Here is a 15,000-nt window from a genome sequence, read left to right on the forward strand (position 1 = left end):
AGCCCCCTCAGGCACGGGCGTGGGGGACAGGGTTAGTGGACCAGAGGAGGGCCTCACACCCGCCTTTAAAAAGCCACCGTTAGAGGGGTCGATAGAGCCGCCAAGCGTTTCGCCCCCCCACATACACACTCTCTCACGCACACTCTCTCACACCCACACACACGCTAACGCTCGCACGCGCTAACGCTCGCACACGCTAACGCTCGCATGCGCACACACACACACACACACACACACACACACACACTCACACACTCACACACTCACACTCACAGCTCTCCGGCAGGGCCTGCTCCCCCAGTGCTGCATTGTCTCTTTCTCTGGCCTTTAATGACTTGGCAGCTCCCTTTGTGAGCTAAATGGCAGTTTGACAGGGCCTTTGTTAGCGGGGGAGAGGGGCAGAGCTCTGGAAGTCTCTTCCCCAGCCTCGCTGTGCCACAGACCAGTCGCTGACCTCACCGTGGGCCCAGGATCAGCAAAGGCCTCCTGCTGTCTCCCTTTCTCCCCCCTTTCAGGAAGGCTTTAATTCAGCTGCTAATTCAGGCTTCAGCCCCAGCAGCGGGACTCCCACACCTGTGTCCCTCTGGGCCACCGTTGGGGGCGGGTTTGCGCTGGCTGCTTTCTGATATGCTGATTCAGGTCTCAGTTGTTCCTCATTGGCTGAGAGTGCATACTCTCTCCTAATGTAGATCCACTTAGTACATACCTGCATACTGCCCTAATGTAGCTTCACTTAGCACACACTTGCACACTGCACTAATTTTGATCCACTTAGCACACCTGCATACTGTGTATTACTGTAGATCCACTTGCATACTGTGTGTTAAGGTGGATCCACTGCATAGCCATACTGTCTGTTACTGTCAAACTTCTTGGCACACACCCCCAAGTAAGGCACTGTAGCCTGCTTGTATATGTACATATACACGCATGTTTAGTGTGTGCGGTGTGTGGCTCTCTGGTCATACGTGTCCGCTCCGTCCCGGCACATCCATGTTTAATGGACCTCATGCAGTATTAATACTCCCCGCGTCACGGGAAGTGCTCGGGTGTCTTGTTGTGAAACGCGACTCTGTTTCCTCACATTTTCTTGTTCCGCTCCTTAAATCATTATGAAGGAAAGCCCCTCCGGGCCGTACCGTAGTCATGTATAATGCATGGGCCTCAGCCAACGGCTGCTTCAGTCCAGTTTGGCAGCCCGATTGGGGAGTAAGGAGGTTCGGTAACCCGGTCTCTCAGAGGAAACCGGTTTTTGACTGGATTCTCTTCCGCTACGTCTCCTTAGAGAAGGCGGTCGAGTTCGCAGGTCTCCCGTCTTGAGTCTTGAGTCGAGAACATTCCGGGGCTTTCCTGCTGTAAAGCACTGAATCTTGGCACACTCCGCAAGAGAAGGATTTGGTGTTTAGCTGGGACATTTGGCCGTCTGTGTCCCCTGAAGCAAATGCCATTACTGCAGAGGACAGGAAGCCAAACTAATGTCCAGCAACGTTTGGCCAAACAAACAAGCACGTTCACTCTGCTATAAAAACTGCATGTCTGCATGTGTAATCCATACTCCGCTTTAGTCTGATGTGTAGTCCCCCCCCCCCCCCCCCCCCCGTTTCAAATAAAGACCACAGCGAATGAGCTAAATTCTGGAACTTTCCAGGCACTTGCTAACATTAATGGGAAATGGGCCGTATCCCATGATCCCCCAGGAGGCCGTGAAACCCTATCCCTGACCCGCCCGCTCGAGTGCCTGGGACACCAAGATGGATGCCCTGTTACTCAGGAGGCCGGCCAAATTTGATTGGCCGCTGCAATTTGAGCAGAATCATTGGATTTGAGAGGAGCAGAGAGATGAGCTATCCAATTATCTCTGTAATTTGCAGGGGAGACTTGTGTTGCCATGGAGATGCGAGTTGGAACAAATTAAATTTTAAGCAATGAAATAATCTTAAAGTGCTTATGGGAATAGGAGAATTTGTCAGTGACACTTGGTTAAATTGAATGTGGGCCTGAGACGGGCCCGTGTGGGGGGCTGTGTGTGGGTGGAGGCAGCGGGCGAGGGGCTGTGTGTGGCTGACTGCTCAGACGTCTCACAACACACCGGCGAGCTGGAACAAGTCTAGATATTTACAGCTACTGGGTCTGTAGCTATGCATGTCGAAAACGCAATTAGATGCATCTTGGTGTCTGATGTTATTGTTAAATGTACAATGTTTTTGGTATTTAGGGTAAACTGACTAGCTTGCGTGGTAGGTGGTTCAGTTGGTTTGGCTTCTGCTGTCTGCTGGCAGGAGTATGTGTATTTCCTTGGCTAATGCTGTACTGTGCTCACAGTGTAGCTGTGCTGACTGTTTATAGTGTAGCTGTACTGTGCTCTGAAAGTAGCTGTGCTGACTATGCTATGGCTGTGCTGACTTTATAGTGTTGCTGTGCTGACTGTTTACTATAGCTGTGCTGACTGTATATACTATAGCTGTGCTGACTGTTTATACTATAGCTCTGCTGACTGTTTATACTATAGCTGTGCTGACTGTTTATAGTGTAGCTGTACTGTGCTCTGAAAGTAGCTGTGCTGACTATGCCATAGCTGTGCTGACTGTTTTTAGTGTTGCTGTGCTGACTGTATACTATAGCTGTGCTGACTGTTTATACTATAGCTGTGCTGACTGTTTATAGTATAGCTGTGCTGACTGTTTATAGTATAGCTCTGCTGACTGTTTATAGAGTAGCTGTGCTGACTATGTTTATAGCATTGCTGTGCTGACTGTGTTCAGAGAGTAGTTGTGCTGACTGTGTTTATAGCGTAGTTGAGCTGAAGTTATTGTGTTATTAGTGCAATACAGTGATACTTTGGATGAATCTGGGACGGGCGGCTCCTGCTATCTCACGTTCTTATTGGACGAATCGCTCTCAGCAGCCTTCATGCCCATATAAGGGCTTCCATTTCCCATACTGTTCAGTCTCTGGCTCCAAATGATACAACATGGCGGCGCCCAAAAACATGACATCGGTGGCTGACGTAAGGGTGCTCGGTCCATATTATGATCAGGCCTGACCCTCTGTGCTAATGCTTAACCTGCCATTGAAGATTAGCCAGCCCGTGTGTGGGTTTATCCCTGGCCCCCTGATCTGATGTCCCTTTAATCTGATGTCCCTTATTCAATTATTTCTGCCCCTGGGTGTATTACATTCTCCCCATTTACCATTTTTAAGTATGTTACAAAACCGAGCTGGGTTCCAGGTTGCCGTTATGTTTCGGTGATGTTGTATAAGCGTTGGTTAATGGTGTGTCTCTTCCTCAGACGGAGATCGCTAAGCGGCTGAACACCATCTGCGCGCAGGTCATCCCTTTCCTGTCACAGGAAGTAAGTGTGTCTAAGTGTGAGCGTACCGGTGTCTGCTCTCGGGGTCGTGCGTCCTGTGCATGCGTGTATTGATTGTGGTGTGTAATGTTGGCTCTCTTATTGCTGATGTACACTGATTCTACTGACAGGAGGGTTTTAATGGCTGAGGCTCCTGCGTGCTAAACCCTGTACATGAGTAAAATGCTGCTCTCTGTGTCTCTCTGTCTGTCTCTCTGTCTGTCTCTCTGTCTGTCTCTCTCTCTCTGTCTGTCTCTCTCTGTCTGTCTGAAGCTGCTGTCTGTCTCTCTGCTTGTTTGTTTGACGCTGCTCTCTCTGTCTGTCTGAAGCTGATTTCTGTCTGTCTGAAGCTGCTCTCTCTCTCTGTATGTCTGCCTGAAGCTGCTGTCTGTCTCTCTGCTTGTTTGTTTGACGCTGCTCTCTCTGTCTGTCTGAAGCTGCTCTCTCTCTCTGTATGTCTGCCTGAAGCTGCTCTGTCTCTCTGTCTGTCTGTCTGACTGCTCTGTCTCTCTGTATGTCTGTCTGACTGCTCTGTCTCTCTGTATGTCTGTCTGAAGCTGCTCTGTCTCTCTGTCTGTCTGTCTGACTGCTCTGTCTCTCTGTATGTCTGTCTGAAGCTGCTCTGTCTCTCTGTATGTCTGTCTGAAGCTGCTCTGTCTCTCTGTCTGTCTGTCTGACTGCTCTCTCTCTCTCCGTGCAGCACCAGCAGCAGGTGGCCCAGGCCGTGGAGAGAGCCAAACAGGTGACCATGGCTGAGCTCAATGCTATCATCGGGGTACGTGGACTTCCTGGTCTACCTCCTACAGTGTGTATAATTTTATTTTACTTCCTGGGGGATTGTGGGGAATATGTGTTTGTGTGGTGTGATGGGGGTAATGTTGGTAATGTGTGTTCTGTGATGTGGGATTGTGCATAATGTGTGTAATGATGGGGTGGGTAAATGGATTGTGGGTAATGTGTACTGTCATGGGGGATTGTGGTTAATGGTTTTTTTCCCCCAACATTCAGCGAGTACTCCGATTGAGTGTCTTAAGGGCTGGGAGATATGATGTCAGTAGTGATATTAGCAGGGTGTGCTGGTATTAGTGAGACATGCTTATATTAGCCAGGCGGGGTGATACTAGCCAGGCGGGGTGATACTAGCCAGGCGGGGTGATATTAGCCAGGCGGGTGATATTAGTGATATTAGCCAGGCGGGGTGATATTAGTGATATTAGCCAGGCGGGGTGATATTAGCCAGGTGGGGTGATACTAGCCAGGAGGAGTAATTTTTAGTGAGGTGGGTTGACATTAGCATTTCTGGGTCTTTTGACTGCACTCTTCTTGGAAGTGTTTTTTTCTTTTTTGATGGCTGTGATGTTGGTGACGTTGCGGTGTCTTTATGTTCCAATTGAATTTAATGAAGCATGCGTTTACCCTGTACCCCCAGAGCGAAAGGTCCAGTGTTTTAAAGGTTTTTTTTTATTTTTATTTTTTTATTTTTTTATTTTTTGGGGTAAGCTGTCAGAAGGTAGACTCTGCTGGGGGGGGTACTGTGGGGGTGGGGGGGGGGCGCTGTGTGGAGGGGGGTGGGGGGTAAGGAATCAGCCACAGTCGCGGTGGCTAAAACAGACCTTTTGAAAAGGAAGAGATGGGAGGTTAAAAAAGAGGCCCTCGGCATTACAGGATCTGAGGAGGCTCCGGGCCTCGTGGGATTCGAGGAGGCCCTCGGCATTATGGGATATGAGAACATTCAAATGACTCATTTATCAATTTCTGTTAATTGCTTGTGAGAAGACGCTCCTGCTGGTGCTTTTGCACTTCCCAGACCCTTTGTGATGGTAATTAGACATGAGGGGGAGGGGGGGGTGATGAGGGGGCCATTTCGGCTCCACAATGGGAGCAGCTAATCCATCTGGGCTGGGAGCCCCGGGCTCGTTGGGAAGACCCCCGCGGGGGAGCGGGATTAGACCCGATAAAAGAGCCCCGAAAACCCACTGCCCAGCCTGCTGCAGCTCACAGCCCAGCGCTATTGGCGTCAATTAGAGGAAATAAAGTAGGGGGGGTGACCTTCTCTGTCTGACACCTCCCACACACCCCCAGCCCAAAATCTCTGAGCTGCGGGGGGATTTGCGGCTTAATTTTTATTCATGTGGCTTTATAATACCTGACAGCTTATCCTTGCGTAAGTATATAACGCCTCCCTCCCCCCCTGTGTGTGTGTGTGTGTGTGTGTGTGTGTGTGTGTGTGTGTGTGTGTGTGTGTGTGTGTGTGTGTGTGTGTGTGTGTGTGTGTGTGTGTGTGTGTGTGTGTGTGTGTGTGTGTGTGTGTCGGTGGGGGGCTTTGTGTGTGTGTGTTTGTTGTGGGATGCGGGGATGTGTTTGTTGTGGGATGCGGGGATGTGTGTGTTTGTGGGGGGCTGTAGCTGTGTGTGTGTGTGTGTGTGTGTGTTTGTGGGCGGGTTTGTGTGTGTGTGTTTATTCGGGGAGGCAGGGGCTGTGTGTGTGTGTGTGTGTGTGTGTGTGTGTGTGTGTGTGTGTGTGTGTGTGTGTGTGTGTGTGTGTGTGTGGGCGGGTTTGTGTGTGTGTGTGTGTGTTTATTCGGGGAGGCAGGGGCTGTGTGTGTGTGTGTGTGTGTGTGTGTGTGTGTGTGTGTGTGTGTGTGTGTGTGTGTGTGTGTGTGGGCGGGTTTGTGTGTGTGTGTGTGTTTATTCGGGGAGGCAGGGGCTGTGTGTGTTTGTGTGCTCGTTTGTGTGGGGGAAGGGGGGTGTTTTAGTAAATGTTGAGTTTGAAAGGCAGAGACAGACTCCAGCACGATGTATCAGCAGTGTCTTGCTCACACCACAGAGGAAGAGGAAGTCCTCTTTTTATCTGACCTTTCTCAAGGTCACGCACAAGTGGCTGTATCGATGTCTCTCTTCTGTCTGTCGGTGTGTCCGGACTGTGGGATCCGCTTCCCACTAAACGCTTCGTTATGAATTATTTATGTGGACCGGTCATGTGCTTCTGCTTCAGAAGTGAGCATTAATTAAGGTGATTAAATCACCCCCCCCGCCCCGTTTAAATATCTTTTGAAGCGAATGTCCTGGCGAAGTCCACCAGCATTAGTCTGCTCCCTCACCCCTGTGCTCTGGGAGCTCGATAAATTTCATTTACCGCTTAACGTCCGTACCTAATGGAGCGAGCTTTATTATTGTGGCTCTTTGCCATGATGTTTGGTGTGCGGTGTGTTCGCTCCCATGTGCTTTTGTGATATTCGTGTGCGCGGTCCTGTTTTATATGCGTTATTAGAGTGCACGGTCCTGTTTTATATGCGTTATTGGAGTGCACGGTCCTGTTTTATATGCGTTATTAGAGTGCACGGTCCTGTTTTATATGCGTTATTAGAATGCGCGGTCCTGTTTTATATGCGTTATTAGAGTGCACGGTCCTGTTTTATATGCATTATTGGAGTGCGCGGTCCTGTTTTATATGCGTTATTGGAGTGCACGGTCCTGTTTTATATGCGTTATTGGAGTGCGCGGTCCTGTTTTATATGCGTTATTGGAGTGCGCGGTCCTGTTTTATATGCGTTATTGGAGTGCGCGGTCCTGTTTTATATGCGTTATTGGAGTGCACGGTCCTGTTTTATATGCGTTATTGGAGTGCACGGTCCTGTTTTATATGCGTTATTGGAGTGCACGGTCCTGTTTTATATGCGTTATTGGAGTGCACGGTCCTGTTTTATATGCGTTATTAGAGTGCACGGTCCTGTTTTATATGCGTTATTAGAGTGCACGGTCCTGTTTTATATGCGTTATTGGAGTGCACGGTCCTGTTTTATATGCGTTATTAGAGTGCACGGTCCTGTTTTATATGCGTTATTAGAGTGCACGGTCCTGTTTTATATGCGTTATTAGAGTGCACGGTCCTGTTTTATATGCGTTATTAGAGTGCACGGTCCTGTTTTATATGCGTTATTAGAGTGTGTAGTGTGTCATATTAGGGACTGCAGTCGTGCTCCTTGTGTGGTGAGTGTGTCATTGGTGTGTACATTTTTGTGATGAGTGTGCTGAGTATTTTGTATTAGTGTGTGCAGTTGTGCTTAGTGAGTGATATTAGTGTGTGCAGTTGTGTGATGTGTGTGCTGATTATTTTGTATTAGTGTGTGCAGTTTTAGTACTGTGCATAGTGTGTGATATTGTGCGTAGTCATTCTGCTCTATGCGGTGTGTAAGACCTGTATCTCTCTTCACTGTTAAACGCTGTAAAATCCTGCAGTCCCCCCCCCCCCCCCCATCCTCATCACCCCTCTCGGGTGATGTGTCAACCTCTTCCAACTCCACATTCAATGAAGAGGCAGCTGCCCCCTCTCCACCCCCCCAAAAAAATCCCAGCTGTCTGTATTGTTCATGACTGGACCCCGTTCACTGAAAGGGGGGATGGTAAGGCCCTCGGGGCTATGACATGAGGGGGTGGTCAGACATTCAGACAGCTATTAGCAGCCTGAAAGATCTCCTAAGTACTCCATGTGGGGGAGAGCAACAACTATGAGGGAGGAGAAAAAGATTAGTGTTCGTACTGCCAAGAGACCATTTCAGAGCGTGTGATTGGTCCGTCGAGCTTGTGTCCCGGCCAGTCCTTGCTCTCTGGCACCCCGTGTGGATGTGCCCCAGTGGTACAGTCTACTCTAGGGATCAGGAACTCACGGTCCTTGAGGGCTAGGAATTGCTGGTTTTCCATGCGTTATGATGACAGTCTGGCCCATCTGTAGCACCCGGGAGAAGAGAAAACCACGGCTGGATTTGGATTTGAGGGCCAGAGTTGATGATATAGGGGCGACATTGGCTCAGGTGGTTAGCGCAGTTGTCAATCGGAGGGTTGCCGGTTTGATCCCCGCCCGGGCTGTGTTGAAGACACCTAACCCCAAAATGATCCTCATGGGCTGGTTGGTGCCTTGCATGGCAACAAATTACCGTGAGTGTGTGTGAATGGGTGAATCAGAAGCATCAATTGTACAGTGCTTTGGATAAAAGGCACTATATAAAAAAAATCTCTGTCAATGCAGGAGGTGTAGTCTGTGCTGTACTGTGTTACGCATTGTGAGTGACTTGTACATGTCCATGGATGAAACTGATGCAAATTCAACACTTTTGACCTCAAGTCACACTTCTAAAGGTTGGTGACGGGTGTTGCGTACCTACAGATTTTTCTAAAGTTGCGGACCCTCATTAGAAGCACCGATTGGTTGGCTGAAACGTCAAAAAATATTCGCCACGGCGACAATGCTAGTCTACTTGTTTTTATGAACGAAGTTGTTTGGCTAGCTAGCAGAATGGACGGGTTTGAGAAGCTGGCAGAAGAGCTGCTCACTGCAGTAACAACACGCACTGCCGATGAACTATAAATGCCAAACGTCTTCTGACAAAGTTCTGCCAGCAGAAATTTATATTAGGCTTTAGCGTTCCCCTGTGGCTGCACTTCCATACAATTAACTTGAAAATGTGACTCTAGGGGCAACTCATTTTAATGAATAGTTGATTGATTATTCAGCCTCACTAATTGATTTATTGGTTCATTCATGGAGGGATTGATGGATGGATTGCTGGGTGAATTATATTGTGTATTTAATGTGTAATTTGATTGGCCGATTGCTTTATTTACCGATTGGTTCTTTCTCTCCTCTGCAGCAGCAGCACCTGTCCCATGGCCACGCCCCCCCCGTCCCCCTGACCCCCCACCCCGCGGGGTTGCCGCCCCCCGGCCTGCCTCACTTGGGGGGCAGTGCCAGCCTATTGGCTCTCTCCAGCGCCCTGGGCGGGCCCCCGCACCTGTCTATGAAAGAAGACAAGAAGAGTGCCCACGAGTCCGACCACCACAGAGGTGAGCGTCAGGACAAGCTCAATTAGGACTGTGAGGGACTGGAGCTGGGTGTGCCTGTTTTACACCTGAGTTTACCTGAGCCTGGTTTACCTGTGTGACGCCTGAGTTTACCTGAGCCAAGTTTACCTGTGTGACGCCTGAGTTTACCTGAGCCAGGTGTGCCTGTTTTACACCTGAGTTTACCTGAGCCAAGTTTACCTGTGTGACGCCTGAGTTTACCTGAGCCCGGTGTGCCTGTTTTACACCTGAGTTTACCTGAGCCTGGTTTACCTGTGTGACGCCTGAGTTTACCTGAGCCCGGTGTGCCTGTTTTACACCTGAGTTTACCTGAGCCTGGTTTACCTGTGTGACGCCTGAGTTTACCTGAGCCCGGTTTACCTGTGTGACGCCTGAGTTTACCTGAGCCAGGTATGTCTGTTTTACACCTGAGTTTACCTGAGCCAGGTGTGCCTGTTTTACACCTGAGTTTACCTGAGCCCGGTTTACCTGTGTGACGCCTGAGTTTACCTGAGCCAGGTTTACCTGTGTGACACCTGAGTTTACCTGTGCCAAGTTTACCTGTGTGACACCTGAGTTTACCTGAGCCAAGTTTACCTGTGTGACACCTGAGTTTACGTGAGCCAAGTTTAACTGTCTGACATGAGTTTACCTGAGCCAGGTTTACCTGTGTGAGACCTGAGTTTACCTCAGCCAGGTGTGCCTGTCTGACATGTTTGTTTGGGTCATCCTCCTCCCTGGATTTTTGTTATTTTTTTGTGATTGAGGTGCTCAATCCTTTCCATTCTGTTCCTTTAATTTTGTTTTTCTTTTCATCTCCCTTCAGAATATTTCTCATTTTAGATCCCAGGGTCTGGCTCATGGATGCTGTAAAAATTTTAAAAATAAAAAATTTGTCTTTGCTTTCCTTTTACATTTTTAAAATTCAGAATTCAGGTGTAACAAGTCGAAACTTGGAATGCTTTCTAAAGCGCTACTAATATTGTACTATTTCAGAATATGGCATATCAATACATATTTAATGACATATTTTACAATGACTTGAAGATAAGGGACACGGTAGTGGTCTCCTAAGTGCTCTCCTACGGGGGGAGAGAAAGCTCAGGTGTGTTTCTGCACTCTGACAGGACCAGAGCCGCACAAAACTGCAACAGCATTTCAGCTTAGGTCCTGATTGGCTGGTCTTCTGGAGGTTCTGTTTTTCGGGTTGGTTGGTGGGTGAGCGAGCGAGTGAGGCTAACGGGAAACTTCTTTTGTTTCAGTAAATGACAAGAACTTGCACTTGTGCCTGTTTAAAGAAACTAAATGATCAATTTTGCTGTATGAAGTTTTGGCTGAATGATGTGACCTGTGAGCTAAAGGATGTGTGTAAAACGGGCTTAGTTGTGCTGTATGAGGACACGTGCAATGCTACTCTGAATAAAGGCTGCTTAAAACATGAAGTGTGTTTCTAATTCCTCCTCTTCCTGTGTTTTCATTTCTTATTTGGCTCCTGAACGGCCTTGTTTGTGCATTTCTTGGTAACCGTGGGAACAGAGCGAGAGCCCAGCACGGTAAGTAGCTCCCTCTTCTCCCCTCTTGACCTTTGACCTAACGCAGGTGTGCAGTGTTCAGTGTGCAGTGTGTGGTGAGCCGTGTGAAAGTGTTAGCCGTTTGGTGAGCAATGTTGAGGCTGGGTCTGCCCAGGTGTGTGTGCGCAAATTGAAGTTTATTTGTAAACTCCTGGAAGCAACTGGTTGCCATTACTCAAATATCTCAAATCTGGTTCGACTTCGCTAACGCTAACTGCGCGGCTCTGCTAATGGCCTACAATGACATGTGTATGCTGGACCAACTCTAGACATTTAGAGCTACTGGGTCTATATCTATGCTTGTAGCTATAATGTTTACAACAAATTTAGATGCAACTTGGTGTCTGATGGTATTGTTAAATATGTAATGTTTGGGGTATTTACTATTTAGGCTGAACTGACAAACTAGTGTGGTAGGTGGTTCAGTTGGTTTGGCTTCTGCACTCTAATGGCAGGAATTTCCTTGGCTAATGTAGGCATCACTGTCCACACAATAATACATTGCCAGATAGGCAGTCTATTCGCTATCAGTGCAGGTACAACATAGCAGAAATGTTCCTGAACAGCATCCCGACCATATATCTAAGACTTATGGGTTGGTTTAGGGTTAGAATTATAGTTGCGGTTAGGAAGGCATTAAGTGTTTAGGGTTGAGGTACTAGGTTTATAGTAATGTTCAGGAACGAGGTTTATGGTAAGGTTTAGGCCAACATTTGGATGAACATAACGTCACGTAACATAACACTACATGACATAGCGGCGAACAGGCCATTTTCCTACCACTAAGCCTACTTAGTACCTCCTGCTTAGTTTGAGGCCTTGCACTACAGCCTTATGTATTTTTCATTGAATTACAGCTTTCAAAATACATGGCTTCAAAGGGATTTCCTTGTATTTCTTTTGTTAAATTAATCATATTTTCATCCATTTTAATCACCTAATCCCATATTTGAAATGACTCCCAGTCCAATAATTCAAGGAATACACCAACATTTTGGGCAATATACCTTTTTTCTGACTATTTTATTGCATTCACAAAATTTGTGCATTCACTGGCTTGGTTTCCATGGTAGCATAACATGTTAGCTTAGCATAAAGACTTGAAGCCTAAAGGAATACACCTTACAGCAACTCTGAAGCCGTCTTATTAACACAAGGTATCCTGTGTATTTGAAATACATGTGTGGGACATTTCGGAACTATAACTGCTGAACACGCATGTATCCTTGTCTTCCGCTGGTTGAGGGCAGATGATATTTAGGTTTTTTCATCAATTTCTTATGTGACTCCCAGACCTATAATGACAGTTTAGGGGTTAGGGTTATGGTTGGTTTAGGGTTATGGTCGTGATCTTTATCCCGGGTCCTTTAGAGCTGCAGGGTCTGCTGCTACGTGGCACTTAATTGATCAGTTAAAGCGGTCGATTACACCGTTAACCTCACCTGGTTTCATGGATCTGAATTGGTTGCTGATAAAATCAGCACACCCTGCGGCTCTCCAGGACCAGGAATGAAGGTCCCTGGGTTACGGTAGGTGTCGTTTGTTAAATGCCTGTGCTTGCTGTGCTTCCTGCTCTCGACGCGTTTCTCCCAACCCCTCGTCGAGAGCTTACGGAGAACGCGTGGCACCCTGCGGACGACTACTGATATCACATCACACCTCTCCTCTCCTCCTTCCCCTCTGCTGGGTGTTTTCATCCCTCCTTACATCCTGTCACATTGCATAATAAAGATTTCTGAGCTCAGCGTGGTGCTAGTTTGCTGGGCAGAGAGCATGCTGGGAATTGCTCCCTTGATGGGACCATCAGCAAAACGGCAGAAGAAATCTCATGAACTTTGGCCACCCTTCCAGCCAGGATGGCTTTAATAGTACTGTGCAGTAGTGCTGTGCCTTCCTTCAGGCAAAATGCCTGATTATGCATATAATACTACTGGAGGTATGAATCCAAAAATTAGCATGTGAATAGGGAACATCTCTCCTGTGGTCCACAGCCTGAAGGCACCAGTATACTTGCTGTGGAAACAAACTTTTGACTGCCATGGAGCGCCACTAAATGAAGAGTTCAAAACCACAATGAGTAGGTGTGTGTGTGTGTATATATGTATATATATATATGTATATATATATGTATATATATATATATGTATATATGTATATATATATATATATGTATATATATATATATATGTATATATATATGTATATATATATATATATGTATATATATATATATATGTATATATATATATATATATATATATATATATATATATATATATATATATATATACACACACACGCACACGTACACATGTGAATGCACCACCGTGTTTGGCTTTGGTTTGACTGTCCAATTTCACCTTCTTATCAAGTATACTACCGCCTTTATTGCTCCTGATCCTGCTGGAGTGGGAAAGTTCACACCTTGGGCTCATGGAGTCGCATCTCGACTGTCCAAGGGCACTTCCTGCTGCTGCATTTGTACAGGGCTGTATTTGGCAGTACAGGGCTATATTTTGCAGTAAGTGGTTGTATTTGCCGTTAAGGGGCTCTATTTGGTGGTATAGGTCTGTATTTAGCGGTACATGGTTATATTTGGTGGTACATGGCAATATTTGGCGATACAGGGCTGTATTTGGCGGTACAGAGTTGTATTTGATGGTACATGGCAGTATTTGGTGGTAAGGGGCAGTATTTGGCGGTAAAGGGGGCTGCCAGCGGCGGCTGCCCCCCTGATTTGCGTTTTTGTTTTGAGCCGTTTTCTCTTCCAAATGAGGCTTTAGTGGGCCCTTGTGAAAGAGGCTCACACAAGCCCATCAGCATTGTTCTCAGCATTTAACACATCACTGAACAAACCGGCCCTTGGATATGCTAATCCGCCGCTTAAAAGAAGGCATTGTAACATGTTTTAATTCTGCTGCCAGAGTGCTGAGCTGGAGGGGGGGGGAGAAAGCCTTGCTGCCAGAGGGGAGGGGGGGGGGGTCCAATCGCTTCTGCATTTCATGGGTCACTGCATTATTTTTCAGGCCGTTTAAATAATTTACCCCTGTATGGCTTGATGTGAACTCGCAGAACCCTTTTACCCCCTCCCCCCTCCCCCTCCCCCAAGCTTGTTTGTTAATGTCCCCGCGGCCGTTGATGCCCATGTCATTGTCAGACGTTTTAAATGTATTTTACATAATTGCGGGGTGGTAATCCCCTGCAGAAGGACTTTGTGCCGCTGCCTACAACGCTAAACCCCCCCTCCCCCTCCCCCCTCCCCCTCCCCCTCCCGAATCCCGTCCTCTCCTGCGCCAGCGACTCACTGCCTCCACACCGCATTGTTCTCCGGGGATTACGGGCGTTTATTCGCGGCGTTAGAGACGTTTACGCTGGAAGAAGGGGATATTGTTCACGACGCGCAACACACAGGCAAGGGCTTGACGGGTAACAGGAACCTGGGTGTGTTCAAAAGAGCCATTCATAGTGGTCACTAACATTGTGTGTGTGTGTGTGTGTGTGTGTGTGTGTGTGTGTGTGTGTGTGTGTGTGTGTGAGAGAGAGAGAGGGAGAGGGAGAGAGAGAGAGAGGGGGAGAGAGAGAGAGAGTGTGTGTGTGTGTGTGTTTGTGTATTGAGGATTGAGGATGGGGTGACTTGTTCAGCTTTCATATGAATATTGAGAGATGCTTATCTGGCATTGGGGGTGGTCTTCCTGGATGATCTGGACATAGTTATTTATACACTGCCCCAAAGGCAGAATACGTCCATACTGGTCTGTTTGAGGGAAGAACAGTCTCCAGCTAATCTGTGCCCGCTGAGCTCATAAATATTCCGGATGATTCTGTCCTGACTTAAGGGTTACAGTGGACTCAGAGCTACGGGCTCTGTGCTGGCCTAGTTTCAACCCCCTTAGTGACCAGTTGAAGAAACCCTGTTTGAATGTGTGCAGGCAGGGTCACTAGCGGTTGACGGGAGTTCCAACATACCAGCTGTTACACGGAATCAACTGACCAATTAGGGCCTGCCCTTTCATTTATTTAAAAAGAAACTGACAAATTAGAAATCTGGACCAATCACAGATTCTTTTTAAACACTAAAAGGGATTATTTTGTGCAGGCAAATGAACCCTAAAGCCAAATATTTCAGTTACAGAGCGTGCTGTGATCAGTTAATCTCATACAATGCGCATGAATGGGTCCAGTGACAAAATACTGTTCAGCACGTGAAGAGGTGTGGCTAGAACGCCACTGCGGGTCAGAATA

The 15,000-nt window shown here is 47.4% G+C and overlaps 1 protein-coding gene across 7 annotated transcripts in view; it reads left to right on the forward strand.

Moving 5' to 3' along the window:
• Positions 1-15,000, forward strand: part of LOC133140094 (transducin-like enhancer protein 1) — a 35,999-nt gene that overhangs the window by 4,700 nt on the left and 16,299 nt on the right. For 4 of the 7 annotated variants that reach the window (XM_061259655.1, XM_061259657.1, XM_061259656.1 and 1 more), the window contains exons 6-9: positions 3,291-3,353; positions 4,051-4,155; positions 8,998-9,190; positions 10,724-10,740. In XM_061259655.1, coding sequence (XP_061115639.1) covers positions 3,291-3,353; positions 4,051-4,155; positions 8,998-9,190; positions 10,724-10,740 — 378 coding nt within the window. The remainder of the gene's footprint in view (positions 1-3,290; positions 3,354-4,050; positions 4,156-8,997; positions 9,191-10,723; positions 10,741-15,000) is intronic. The other 3 variants (XM_061259658.1, XM_061259660.1, XM_061259661.1) reach the window with 3 other exon arrangements.

This window comes from Conger conger, chromosome 11, assembly GCF_963514075.1.
Source record: "Conger conger chromosome 11, fConCon1.1, whole genome shotgun sequence".
Lineage (NCBI taxonomy): Eukaryota > Metazoa > Chordata > Actinopteri > Anguilliformes > Congridae > Conger > Conger conger.